General features: G+C 39.1%; 2 protein-coding genes across 2 annotated transcripts; both read right to left on the bottom strand.

Annotated features, from left to right (window-relative positions):
- Positions 1–321: 321 nt before the first annotated feature.
- Positions 322–8,913, bottom strand: tktb (transketolase b). The gene is made up of 14 exons (XM_047367656.1): positions 8,660–8,913; positions 5,777–5,894; positions 5,563–5,676; positions 5,373–5,470; positions 3,894–4,085; positions 3,551–3,678; positions 3,263–3,456; positions 2,924–3,088; positions 2,605–2,761; positions 2,020–2,150; positions 1,859–1,942; positions 1,675–1,771; positions 1,468–1,587; positions 322–1,030 (listed from the first exon to the last, which is right to left on the bottom strand). The coding sequence occupies exons 1-14, from the start codon at positions 8,764–8,766 to the stop codon at positions 858–860; spliced, it is 1,878 nt and encodes a 625-aa protein (XP_047223612.1). The 5' UTR covers positions 8,767–8,913; the 3' UTR covers positions 322–857.
- An 845-nt stretch (positions 8,914–9,758) lies between these two features.
- On the bottom strand, positions 9,759–13,898 carry lrrc23 (leucine rich repeat containing 23). The gene is made up of 8 exons (XM_047367686.1): positions 13,721–13,898; positions 11,522–11,631; positions 11,246–11,366; positions 11,002–11,143; positions 10,702–10,832; positions 10,440–10,576; positions 10,125–10,326; positions 9,759–10,043 (listed from the first exon to the last, which is right to left on the bottom strand). Exons 1-8 carry the CDS (start codon positions 13,796–13,798, stop codon positions 10,011–10,013), a joined length of 954 nt encoding a protein of 317 aa, XP_047223642.1. The 5' UTR covers positions 13,799–13,898; the 3' UTR covers positions 9,759–10,010.
- Positions 13,899–14,077: the final 179 nt, after the last annotated feature.

Here is a 14,077-nt window from a genome sequence, read left to right as displayed (position 1 = left end):
TGTATGCCATAGTTTGACGCTTTTCTTCAGCAGAATGGAGCTCAACATGAACATATCTAGGATTTCTTTTCTATAAAAAGTTATATTAGAATTACTACAACATATATTCTCATTGTACCTTCTGCCCTTTTTAATGTGATGCTTTGGAATTTGAACAAAATGACAACCTGATAAGACATCCAACCCAAACTGAAACAGTCTTCAATCAGCACCATCATTTGTACAAGGTGTCACTGTGTTCTGCTTAATGGTTGCTAATTAAATCAGAACTGGAAAAAAAAAAAAACACTGGCATCAGTAAGTACATAACAGACAGCAATAAAAGGTGTTAAGCCACAATTTCTTTTAATTTAGCACATCACAGCTATAACAGGTTGGACTGGAAACTTTTAACACCATTCGCATCGATACATCTGTGGGATCAGGATTTGTTGTGGAAAGTCTTCATGGTGTAACGCAAACATCTGTAGCACAGCAAAAACATTAAAGGCTGTCACCAAAACTACAGCAGTGATCAGTATATAACAAGCAGTAACAGTGCTTTGAAAGACTTGAAATAAAATAAGGGGAATGCCAATAACAGTCATGGTCCGAGTTCAGCGACAATCAAAATTTGGACCATTTAATTTTGCAGTAGTTAGTCCATTTCTTCAACAAGGCTTTGGGAACAGGAATGACAGGTGGAAGTGAACAAAGATATTGGGTTATTTGCTAAAAACACTACTCTGCTCTCTTGTCAGCTGTGATAGATATAGGGTTAGTGAACTGCAGTTTCAAAGCCACAAGATGGCAGTAGAGAGGTTAAATGTTGTGGACACTGTGGCAAGTTGTGGTGAAAACTCAGAAGATGGGAGTCTTTAGTTTGCAAAAGTCTGGCGGACAGCGTTGGCGATGTGCTTGGCACTGATGCCGAACATATCCAGAAGCTCCTGAGGCTTTCCGCTGTGGGGAACGCCAGTCACTGCCAGCCGGGTGACCACGATGCCAGGCTCCCCTCCCATTGCAGACAGCACTGCTTCACCGAGACCACCTGAACAGAGGAGGTGGACCAGAAGCACCCTTGTAAGCATAAACTTAAACTGATTTCACAGTTTAAAAGTTCTAACAACTTAGTTGAAAGATGAGCGTAACGACAGGTTGTGTTCCTAAATGTTGGAAAATCCACACAAGCTTTAAAACCTTTTTTCTTATTCCAACCATCTATCTGTTGAAGATCAAAAGATGCCATTTTCAATTATTTTAAAATCAGACTTATAAACAGTTGAAAATGTGTCCTGCATCCTCAAACCAAAAGTTAGAGCCTGGAAAAATATTCTGTTCTCACTACTACAATATTGTAAATCCAACCAACTCTTAAGAAAAAATAAAAACTTCCCCACAAAGTGTTCCTGGTTCAGGAAGCTTCAATATTTCAGTAAAGTCAATTAGGAAAACAGGAACAACATAATAAATAAACCAAAACCCTACCCTCCTTGTAGTGGTCCTCTACTGTGATGATATGCCCCCCTGTGGCTCTGGCACAAGACAAAATGGTGGCGGCATCCAATGGCTTGATTGTAAATGGGTCAATTACACAAATATTTTTTCCTATAAGTTTAGAAATATCTGGTTAATCAGGCTGTTCTTTGCATTACAAAATGTTGGTTACCTGTCCATCAGAAAATGTGGGTTTACCTTCACTTTTAAGCGTATCATAAGCAGCCAGTGCTTCGTGTAGAGTGACTCCGGCTCCTATCACAGTCACCACATCACTGTCAGACTGGCGCACCACCTGGAGACCAGTAAAACAATGTTAGCAAACATCAGATTTGTGTTACCTGGCCCCTTTTCAGACCAATGTATGACCCGCATCAATTACCTTGGCTACACCAATTTCGAACTTCTCATCTGGAGAGTAGATCACAGCATTGGCTGGTCTGCTTGTACGAATGAAGCAGATTCCCTAAGAACAGAAAGCAGTATGTGACTGCATGGACTTTGAGGACCGTTTACTGAACAACCGTGAGGCAAGCCTCTAACCTTTGTGTTAGCAGACAGTTCAACAGCCCTCTCTGTCGACACAGCGTCGCTTGGATAAAACACTGTGCATGTTGGTATGGCGCGGAACATGGCCAAGTCCTCGAGGGCCATCTGGGATGGACCGTCCTCACCTGAAAGCAGATATGACCAGCAAAAGGACAGAGATTTCCCAATTTAATCAGATAATACTAGGGCTGCAACAGTATGTGTATCAAAAGTATTTGGTACAGCCCTCTAGGTTCAGCATGCAAGTGGACTGAACAATTACAGCACTGTAGTTTTAAACCTGAACACATGCAGCATGTTTATGTGCAGAACGAAAGTGTTCAACTGTGCATTCTGCCGCACAACTTCGAGAAGCAGAACCAAAACAAAGCAGAACTCCCAGCTATCGCTAAAGTCTGCCATCTAGGAACATAAAGGTTAATTATTCAGCTACAGTGATGGAATTGAAAACATACCGATTTCAAATCTATTGTTCAATGATGAATATTGTCTTTTACACACTTGTTTCTCTAGTTAAAACCCATGATTCTTGTGTACCATTACACCCCTTATAATAACCATTTTCAGCCATAAGCTTACCAATGGAGACACCACAGTGAGATCCTACTAGGTTGACGTTAGATTGGGAGATGGCTCCCATACGAATCTGGTCATAGGCTCTGGAGAAGAAGGCAGCAAACGTGCTGGCGAACGCAACAGTGCGGTCGCGGGTGGCACATCCAATGGCCACTCCTACCTGTAATTATAAGCAAATGCAGTTCTATAAGCAAGTCTAAAGGACAACTGATGAGATTAAGAATGATCCAAACATTCAGGGCTCAAGAGAAACCTGGCCACAAGCTGGAGGGGTAAGCATGGAACAGAACGGAAGAAAATTAAATAAGTGTGTGTACTTTACCATATTTTGTTCAGCGATGAAACACTCGATGTAGCGATCCGGGCAGACCTTCTTGAATAATTCCGAGAAGGTGGAGTTCTTTGTGTCTCCATCAAGGGCTACCACCTTCCGACTTCCCTGACCCAGTCTGGCCAGAGCGATACCATAAGCTTGCCTAGTTGCCATCTGAACAGAGGGATGGAAAGAGGGTAAAGAAACAACTGATACATCATCAATACAGTTGATAATACAAAACAAAATAAACTTTAGCTAGATGTGGATGATTATTCGTTTGTGTCTGCATTTATGACCAAAATACAGTATGAAGAGCCAATTTTTACATGAAATGTATTGTTCTACCTTATCTCCCTTCTTGTATGCTGGGGGTGAAGGTAGGGAGATGGGGCTAAGGTCAGCTGGTGCTACATCGTCATTAGGCAGCTCTGGGCAGACGGTCTTGTTGGGGACTTGGATCTGAGACTCCAAGTCCTTCAGAACATCCAACTTGTCCTTAGGAATGGGCTTCCCATGCCAGTTCTCAATATCCTCAATGTCTACAGGGCAAAGGGTGAACAAGTTTCAGCCAGAAAATTAAGGATTTCTTCAAAGTGAGAGAAAAAAAAAACTTTCAAGTTGGTTTGTACATACTTTTGAGTCCTTTTCCTTTAAGGGTCTTGGCGACAATACATGTGGGTTTATCCTTGACCTGCTGAGCCTGCCAGAAAGCTTTACACAACTCCTCCACATCATGCCCATCCACAACATATGTGTTCCACCTACAGATATTTAACAAAATGCCAGTCATTACAACTAAAATACACTCTGAAAAGTAATGTATTAAGCTTATGGCAGGCAAAGCGTAAAAATATCAGAAATGGGCCAAAAGCTTCCTAAAAACAAACTTTAACCAAAGTTTCTCGATATACGGCTGAAAAAGCCCCACGTATTTGACCCAATAGGTGAAAATGTATCACTTCAGTTTGTAACTGACCCAAAGGCTTCACAGCGCTTGCGGTAGGTCTCCATGTCGTGCTGCAGTGGCGCAGGCTCACTTTGACCGAGACGGTTGACATCCAGGATAGCCACCAGGTTGTCCAGCTTGTAGTAGGAGGCAAAGGCCATGGCCTCCCACACAGAGCCTTCCGAACACTCACCGTCACCGAGCATGCAGTACACACGGTAACTGCAATGAATAAGAAGAGGAGAAATAAGGAAGCACTGTCACTTAATTAACCAAAAAAAAAAAAAACATATCTTTGCAATTAAGACGTAAGAAAGATCAGCTAGTAAGATCAAAGGGTGCTGAATTATTGCTCATTGGTTTTAAAGATGCCAATAGTTTAGGAAAGACAATTACATGTTCTGGTCATTAAATGTACTTCGCATTTTACGAAAAAGCATCCCACAAATACTGTCCAAGGCGCCTGAGATGAATTAATTCATGACTGCTTAAAAACCCCAGACTAGAAATGAGCCGGTATGGATTCATATAGAATAACCTGGACCAAAAATACCATGGTTCCACTATATCAAGCCAAAACTTTAAATTCAAGTATGATTTTAAAAAACAGCAAAGCAAAAATGATTCATACTTTTGTAAAATATAATTAGTGTTATGTTATATATGACAGTTTTACATTTGATTTATATGGCCTTAAAAATATAGAATATTTATAGAAAAAACATTGTTAAATCTAAAAATGTCAAACACCAGCACTTACGGCTTTAGAAAAATATTACATTTTTGCAAACAGCTCTTCCAAGAACAGCAAGCCGATATAAACTGGTTAATTAGCCAGGCCATCTGCTCTGGTAGCCAGCCTGCAGTTGGCTGCTTAACAAATATGCCACTAAGAGTTTTAAAAAAGGAATAAGGATGGTGGGCGACCCTTCTTTAGTTTCCACACCTCAACGGTGCACCACAGGTTATTTATTAAAAGCTCTGAAAATAAATACTGGGTCTTCTTTCAGCCAGCGAACAAGCAGCCACAGGGACAATGTTTCCATTTTTTTTTTTTTTTTTACTTTACGCTCAACAAAGCAAAAATAAAAAAAAAACAACAACTTGGTGTGACTGTGACTAAATTTTAGCTGTTTTGAAAGCAAAGTAAACAGCCCATGCCTACCCCAGACATATCCACCCATTCTTAACAGGCACTGATGCCATTCAGGTTTATCCTTCAGATAGATAAGGAGCTTTAAACCAAAATGGCTAAAGGTGCCTGCAGTCCTGAGAACTTGTGGCCTTTAACAGATGACAGATCAGAGTCTTGACCTTGTAGTAATAAGGAAATAACTCTACAGAAAAGTCTCCAATGGGGAAATCAGTGCAGAGTCAACACTGGAATATAAATCTAAATGAAACCATCCTTGAATAGAACTGAGCAAGATTTTATTTGTTTAAAACACTAAAATTGTTTAAGTCTTGTTAGCGTTTGTGAATTCAGATATTTTTGGAATAAAAACTCACCTGGCTTTGTCAAAGTATTTGCCAGTATAGGCCATCCCACAAGAAGCCCCGAGACCTTGGCCAAGAGATCCTGTTGCCACGTCAACAAATGCCAGTTTCTGTAACATGCACAATGTTGAATATTACAGGCATTTTATTTTTCCATCATGTTCAAAGAAAAGCAGAAATCAAGTTAGTTTTATGAACTTACTGGTGTGGGGTGCCCCTCCAGGTCACAGTCGAGCTTACGCAGGTTGAGCAGATCAGATTCCTTCACGAAACCCGCTTCTGCCCAGGCAGCATACAGGATAGGTGCAGCATGACCCTGATGAGGGTTAAAGAAGAATTCCCCAGGTACGATCACCAACTGGCTAATTAAAAATGAACTAGAAAATGATCAGCTAGAAGTCGCATCAAGCACCAACCTTTGAGAGCACAAAGCGGTCATTGCACTGGTTACGAGGATCATCAGCTTTATAGCGCATGGTGTGGAAGAAGAGCACAGACATTAGCTCTGCTGCACTGCAGCATGATGTGGGATGGCTGAGGAACAAAAATCAGAGAGAGTCAATTAGTGACAGCAGACCATACAAATACATTAGTATACAACATCATGCCCATGCATGCATCTGTTGCATTCAAACCTCGTGTTTAGACTGAAAAGGTTAAACCAATCATTGCTGTTTGAAAGCACAATGTTAAGAGTGACAGAACACACTACAAATAAGTCCTGTTCAAAGAGAGATGAGCACATCACACAAACTTTACACAACAGTACCTACAACAGATAATGCTTTTGAAGACGACCTCTTAACATTAGAAGCGTCACCCACAATCAATAACTTGTTAATTTTTAAACAACCACCTCAGGTTACCACACAAAGGCCCTCGGGCTAAAAAAAATTTTATAAAAAAAAAGCCAACCTTGTGTAAAAGCCTTGTGAAACTGTTAGTTGCTTAAAAAGTGGTTGGGATTGTTGTAACAACACTTCTAGAAACCCCGAGTTGCCCAACATATTTCAGCTTTCCTTTGTGGTTAAGTTTAAAGAGGTACTATTTCAAACATGCTGGGAACCTGTGCAAATCTACATCAGTCACTGTTAAGGTTCATATGACAAAGCAAAATCCAGTTAATTTACCACTTGTCCACTTGTTGAGACAGAGCCCGCTGAAAACAAAGCAAGGCTAATTCAGAAAAAGACAGAAAAGAAAGAGTGCATTGTTCTGCATTAGTAATAGAATGAGGAAACCGTTGCAGTGAAAAAATATTAGCGGTGTTTGTAACAAAGCTGTGCGAGCTTCCTTTCAGTCTCAGATTTCTTCATCTGAAGCTAAGAAGAACTCAAAACTGGACTCATTTGAAGAAAACCAGGAAAAAAAACGTCACATACTGGATAATGTTGTAATTTCTAAGGACGCAATGCAAATGTAATCAATGAGTGACTCATACATCTGTGAAGAATAAAAAGGTAACTAACAAAGTGTTTCACATGATATAAAAACTATGCATATGTAAACATTCTGACTAGAAAAATCACCCCAGTAATAATCTGGCTAAAAAGAGAAAGACAAGAACCTGGTTTAAACTCCACACTGATTTGCTCCAGAAACTTAGTGAGGCAGGACAGTGCATGTGACACTGATTCAATTACAGTTAGAGGATAGGACCAAAGGGCGGTTACAACAACTGATAAAGCTGCACCTTTTTCAAGTTTTCATGCTCTGACTCGCATCAACCAATGAGCCCATTTTCCTTGTGCAAAGAAAAAGCTGCTCTAATGCTTTAGGGAGCAGAACAGATTATAGGAATACAAGGGCTATTCTGTTTGGTAAAAAAAATAAAATAAAAAACTCTGTCAAGTCTGTTTAGTTGTGAAACAGCAGCTTACCTGGAGTTGATACACAGAAGCCAAAACAGGGAAATTAGTGTTTGATTTTTGCCTTTAAAGATTTATTTCTTCGTTTGACAGTTCAGTTCATTTTAGGAACATGACTTACAATGCTAACACTAGTGATATCTGGACTAGATTATCCTACAGTCAACTCAGATTCTTTAAAACATGACGTTTTATATTTATAGCAGGGGAAAGGGCAACTGATATATCGTAGGAAATCACAGTTTAAAAGCATGGCACCTGAAATTCTACTGTCCGTTATCTATCAAATGTGTTGCAATATTGCACAAATATTACAAAGACTACTGTTAATTTATATGTTGTGAAATTCCTAATTCAAAACCTTCATTTCATTTGTAAACCATTTTTAGGAGTCATAAACATTTTAAATAAAGTTAAAAATAAAAAGGGAGTTGCCAACTTTGCTGTATTCTGCTCCGAAATAGATCTTAAGAAAATAAAAATTCTGCAAGTGTTCAATTAATATCAGTTACAGCGTGAGTACACTTAAAAAAGTGAACCAGGGCAGTTGTCCAATTTATCTTAACATTTCATTTCCAGTTACAACATAAACAATGTGTTTGTTGGGCTCAATTGATTTATTCTAGTAAAACATGACACAAAGTAAGATTAACTCATTTTTTTTTTTTTTTGCTTTCAGCTGACAAAATACAATTATGTGGAATCTGTTTCATAAACTTTTTTGAATGCAAGAACAGCCCTATGCAAACACCGTCACCTACCTGATGAGCTATGACGGGAATAAAAGTACTGTGAGGTCAGGGGCGGAAAATAGCAGCTCATTTACCAAAACTAGTAGAACCTATACTTATATTGGATTATTCAATAGTTTTTTTTTCTTCACATACACATCTTAAAAACATGTGCAATTAAAACAAATAATATCTATACCTAGCCAAAAGTCTATAGATTAAATCGAAACCCTAAGTTTGTAATTGAAAATAACTTATTTGCATCTTAAATGCCTTGAACTGATGCGACAAAAATGACCACATCTACAGGACTCAGGAGCATGCGATAGTTGTTGAAGCAGGTCGGCGTCATAGATTTAACTCTAGGATTAACACTACTCAAAAAGCCACCTCATTGGGGAAGCTTCAAATAATGAATTAGCTGCACGAAAGAGGCGTGAAAAGGCCCGTGGGTTTCCATTTGCTTACACTGGTCTCCGCTGTGCTGCTGAAACAAGACAACCGTCGCGGTTTTCTCATTGACTCGCAGCTAGCTCTGGCTAACTTAACGCGCCGCGAACATCATCTGCGCACATGCAACCACCAGGCCCCGCAGGTAGAGCATGCGTCGTCTGCACGCTACAGCTAACGAGCTTCTCTCCCTGCTCCCATGAGATTTTTCTAGACACTTGACGACTCTGAGTAACTTTAAGTGACTTACCCAGAGTTAGATGCACATGTTGCCTTAATGGAGTGGATTCGTAGCTTGTTAGCAATGTCTCTAAGTCCCTGCAAAGTCTTCTCGTCGGGTTTGTGGTAGCTAGCCATGGCCTCTGGATAGATAACTGGAAAGCTGGGTTCGCTTAGAGAATTAATAAAAGTTATTTAACACAGACACCCGGCTGTTATCCGGACACGAAGGTGTGTTAGCTGCGAAGCGTACAGCACGACCAGAGGAAGGGGTGGAACGGTTTTATCTCTACCAGAAGAGCCAACCCCCATCCAGTCACATCATTGGAGGAAGAGAAGTGACGCATGTTACGCAGGACATGATGCGCATTTCGCCAACTTTTCTCAGATCGTTTTCTTTTGTAAATCCCAGATACAGATGACCCCCATTCTTCACCCTTTGTCAAAAAAAGCGGTTATTAAATCAGGTAGATAAATCAGCAGAACTACGTAAAGTATGTTGTCGTAAAAATGTATTGTGAATATAACAAACGTGACTATGCGTTGCTACTTTGTATAGAAATACTGTTTTTATGCTTGTTTTCAGTATCACTGTAATTGTATAAGTTGTCATTTTACTGCGTTACTCTATGTCATTACTTATATCAATGTTACTATTCAATGTATGCTTAGTTTTTATGATTGTCGTAATTTTATTTCATCTATACAGAAACACTAGAAATTTGAATTCTTAACAGACACCATAACATAAACAAGTGGGGTTCACAATTATCTTCCTTTTTAAAGGCAATATCAATCAAGTAAAATAAAACAAGTAATAATTAGCAAGGGAAGGCAGGCAATTACTTTGATATGAATAGTTTGAATTGGTGGTCTGTCACTAGAGCTAATCTTAGATATTACCTCTATCCAGAAACGTGTTTTGTTAAAGGATACATGTAATACCTTGTATTAGGTCATGATCATAAATGCATTCATTGTCTAGGCACAACTTGAATGTAACTGTTCCTTTAAATCTGGAGCTGGGAGGCTGCTGACAAGGAAGCGTTGGCAGATTCTGCCCCATCATCCTTACTCAGGGGAAAAAGACAGTAACAATTCATGAGGTACACATAGAAAGTACCTTTTAGTTCACAGCCGAAAGCACATTTTTCTTTAATGTCAACTGTTATTCAGCAAGTTCACATTTCTAGGAAATAATAAAAAAGTATTCGTTTAACAATTTGTTATAGTTCCAAATGTGACAAAGCAAACCTAGATAATTAATCATGCAAGAGATATGCTTTACAAACAAATTTGTAATCAATGTTGCTGACTTATACACAAAAGGCTTTCCTCTTCAAATAGCCTGCACTTCCCCATTTCACTCATCTTTTGAAATCTTATGGTTCAGGTATTTCCTCTTCTTTAAGTTCCTGAAACAACACATAGGCATAATACAGAGATGTTTCTTAAGTAAAAGAACAAGAGAATTATGAAAAATAGCACATTTTTACCCCGAGTGTCCTCAGAGCTTCTGTTCTCTCCTCAAGAGTTACTGCGTCTTTGTCAATTCGCTCCAGCTGAGGCAGGAGTATTAGTACACTTGGCCGATAGTCTGTTTCTTCCAATGGGTTTTCAGAAATCACCAAAACTCTGAGTGTTTTTGACACAAGGGCAAGGCTTTGTAAGGCTTTTTCATCAGTGATTGCATTTCCCCTAAGGGAGAAAAACATATGGGGTAAATAAATTGGGTTCAAAGACTTCCATTTGCTGATTCCCCATTGGTAAAGTTAGGTAGCATTTTGGTTCTTCTTGTTGCACTACAATACCTGACATTGAGGTACTGAAGACTCTTCATATTGGGACTGAGGCCATCCAGAGTTTCAAGATTATTGTCCCGGAGATGTAGGGTTGTGAGGCGCTCTAACTTCTCTAGACCCTCAAGATGTTTGATCAAGTTTTGCGCCTGAGGAAAAAATAAGATTTTCCACATGCAGTCACTTTTTTATATTAATTGTTATGGAGGATGATGACATTGACCTAAAAAAAATCATGATTTTTTCTTCATCCAGATTTCAATATTTTTAATACCAAATATAATCGCCGCAGGTTTGGAAGATAAATGCCATCTGTGGTATCCAACTGGTTTCCCCTCAGCTCTAGAGCAACCAAGTTGGCAAAATAGTCACTCTGCAAACCATTTATTTTCTGAATGCCATTGCCTAAAAGAGAAGTTTCAAAAGGGTACATCATATTTTTTTTTAAACATATGCTTTCAGCTTCAGGTATTTGAGTTATGAGCAGTTGATTTAGTTTTAATAATATCTGCTAATAGAAATATTTGCTAAATATGTTAGTCTGATTATCGGGACATATGTTGAAATGAAAAACCTGTAAGTATGAGGGTCTCTAAGGCCGGGCTAACCAGGCCATCTAGGTCAGTTAGCCGGTTTACTGCCACACTCAGCCATTGCAAAAAGGTGAGCTCAGCAAAAGGTTGGCCTTTAAATGACACCACAGCATTTCTGTCAACCTGCAAACAAGTCGCATTCAAGATTTATAACCTGTAGAAAATTAATTTCAATGATGCACACATATGTAATTTTCTGTATAAATAAAATCAGCACTGCCTTGCCTTTAGCCATAGCAAATGATTTAGAGTTGCCAAAGGAGAAAGATCAATGATGTGGTTGTTGGATAAGTCCAGAAAACGTATGTGAATATAACTGCTGATTGCAGCTATGTCAGCCAGCCCTCTGAGAGAGAAACACAAGAAAGCGGTTGAGTATGAAATTTATCTGAATGCAAAAAGACTTTAGTCTCTAAATCTTGTCTGGACATAATACACTTTCCAACCGATAGCGTATTTTGACCCAACATTTTGCTTCTCAGCACATCTTTGTCTGCTTACTTGTCTTTAAGATCCAGTTTGACAAAAGCGTGTTCTAGTTTTGTTCCTGTCCGGCAGAGTAATGAAAGTCCCTCACTGATAGTGTCTTTGGTCAACGGGGACACTTGAATCTGAGGAGTAAAGAGAGGAGATTTAAAATAAATTTTTGATAATTACTTTGTTTGGTGCTTTAACACAGTGGAAAAAAATGCTCAGCAGCCACTTTTAAACTGTGCTTTATGCACACTTCAGTACAAAAAATATCAGACATAAAGGTGCTGGTGTGCTGGGAACCATTTATGTTGCAATATACGGATGTGGTCTGGATGGTTTGCTATTCGTGTTCCAAATGTTGTTGTTTAAATGTCTATACTGTTCACTGTTTGTTAGGAGGGGCAGCTGTGGGAGAGTGGTGTGCTTTTATAAGGGCTAGCTGGTCCTTGTATATAACCAAGACAAGAGCTGTGTCTGCATTCTCGGCAAAACATTGAGCTTTTTCCCAGGGTGAGTTGGAGTTCGCCAGAGCTGCACTTCTTCACAGGCCAAAACAGGACAGAGATAGATGGACTGGTGCTCCGTCTGCAAAAACAATGCAAACTCTGCTTAGGGTTGTTGTCGAGAAGAAAAAGCTGAAATAAAGAGTGAAACTCTTGAGGTCTCAAATCGACCCTTCTGGCCTGGACATTCTTCTGGCCTGGAAATATCACGTGGGAGAGGGATGTCTGGATTTCCCTCCTTCAGATAAACGGAAAGAGGAATAGATTGACTGTTTACTAGAAAGAGTTAAAACCAACATTTACATTTACATTTCGTGTTTTGAGTAGCAACATTTAACCAAATGTTAAGGTTTTAAAAACCAAAACAGTGTAAAAAGCTATCAGCTCTTTTTATCCTAATTTGTCCACATATGAGCAAGTTCTCATAGTTACATTCAGTATATTTTCATTACAGTATGTATGCACCTGGTGGCAGAAAGAAGAAAGTTCGGTAAATATAGAGCAGAAAAAAAGTTTTAAGTATCTTCATTAACCAAAGCATGCTACGCACAGAAAAGGGACCAGCAGATAAACCAAACAGATACAGAAGGTGCTTCAGGTCAGAAAACACTGTATTAAGAAATAAACTGAGCATGTTCTGTAACACTCCTTGATAACTACGTTAATGAGTTTGTAATAATTTTAAAATAAAGCCCAGGTACAGAATTACATAGCTGTATCTTCTTTTTGGCTCAAGCATTATATTGAATAGATAAATAAGGGTTTCCACAAGATTTAAATTTTTCATGAGCTATAGTGCCCTGCGAACATATGGGGCCTATACAACTAGTAGAAATGGGCCCAGGATGGGATTGTCTGTGGTTTACCCAGGAAACCCTGGACAAGAAGTGGGACCTATGGCTATCTTAGAGGTTTTGTGCAATTACAACATATTTTTTTACTACCAGATTGAGACCCAGTTAGGAGCTACATGGGGGGCCTTGGGTTTTCCAGAGGTCTGTTGTTTGTAGTGAACCCAAAAAAGCCCATTATGTGCAGAAGGTCTACTTTGCACCCATTCAGTCTGAACAAAATTTAAATGAGGCTCGTATACAGTTAAGCCCAAAATGATTCATCGGCAGATTTAGGATTAAAGTTCTCTTAATTTTACCAACTTGAATCACGTCTTTGAAGGGGAGCGAATGTTTAGGGTGATGGCAAAGAGGCCTTCCAACATCAATGACAATGGAGCTCATCACCAAAGATAAATTGTCCACCAGAAACATGTTAAAACGTCCATCAATTTTCTTTTTCCATTGATTATTGATAAGTATATAAATAACTTAAAACATATAATTTCGGATGAATTCATGCTTTTCTATAGATGTCTATCAAATTTCCTGTCAAAAACCTCTTGTGGGATTAATTATTTAAAATCTAAATCTGGGCTCAGCTGTTCACACCTTGGCTGGGCAGCGGATACCGCAATAACATCTATAGTATTGTCTGTTGTATTATAAGCCAGTTTTAAAGGTAAAAACACTCTTAATGAAAAAAGGCGTAAACAGAAGAAAAAACCGGATGAACATGCGCATTTAAGAAAACCGAAACATAATTAGCTTTTTAAAACCTAAAACTGAGATGACTACATTTAGGACTTTTTACACTGCGAATATATGAACCTTTAGCGCAACATTCCCCCGTTTCTCCTCTATAAAACAAGGCTTTCTCAGTGTCTCAGGACCTTATCGATTTCTTCACGCTCTTTAAGAGGCTCCGATCCCTCTTCATCCTCGTACAGATCATCATCCACGTCAGACATCGTAGTCAATATTAGACTGAAATCTTAAAAATTTCCCAAAGCTTAAAAAGTTGGCTAAAAACCTCCGTAGCCTCTGGTAGCCATAGTTTGAGTTACTATGGAAACCACGCAGGCGCAGCACGAGCGTAGCCAGTAGGAGGCACACAAAAAAAAAAAAAAAAAAATCAGGAACAAACCTCTGCCTAGGTGCAACCAAAAAAACTAAAAACTCTTAGTGGTCAAATTGTTGCAATATATTCTGCTTTCTGTGTGACAAAAAGAAAGAAGCAGCTGGAGCAA

Source organism: Girardinichthys multiradiatus, chromosome 1 (assembly GCF_021462225.1).
Source record: "Girardinichthys multiradiatus isolate DD_20200921_A chromosome 1, DD_fGirMul_XY1, whole genome shotgun sequence".
Lineage (NCBI taxonomy): Eukaryota > Metazoa > Chordata > Actinopteri > Cyprinodontiformes > Goodeidae > Girardinichthys > Girardinichthys multiradiatus.
This window is presented reverse-complemented; position numbering and strand designations above follow the sequence as displayed.

What these genes read in the sequence shown, in the direction of transcription:
- tktb (XM_047367656.1), bottom strand. Translation starts at nt 8,766, where the DNA reads ATGGCTAGCTACCACAAACCCGACGAGAAGACTTTGCAGGGACTTAGA. An exon ending in AAATACTTTGACAAAGCCAG is followed by an intron (nt 4,086 to 5,372) that starts GTGAGTTTTTAT and finishes TATTCATTGCAG; the next exon opens with TTACCGTGTGTACTGCATGC. An exon ending in TCATCGCTGAACAAAATATG is followed by an intron (nt 2,762 to 2,923) that starts GTAAAGTACACA and finishes TTATAATTACAG; the next exon opens with GTAGGAGTGGCCATTGGATG.
- lrrc23 (XM_047367686.1), bottom strand. Translation starts at nt 13,798, where the DNA reads ATGTCTGACGTGGATGATGATCTGTACGAGGATGAAGAGGGATCGGAG. An exon ending in ATCATTTGCTATGGCTAAAG is followed by an intron (nt 11,144 to 11,245) that starts GCAAGGCAGTGC and finishes ACTTGTTTGCAG; the next exon opens with GTTGACAGAAATGCTGTGGT. An exon ending in AAGCTCTGAGGACACTCGGG is followed by an intron (nt 10,044 to 10,124) that starts GTAAAAATGTGC and finishes GTGTTGTTTCAG; the next exon opens with GAACTTAAAGAAGAGGAAAT.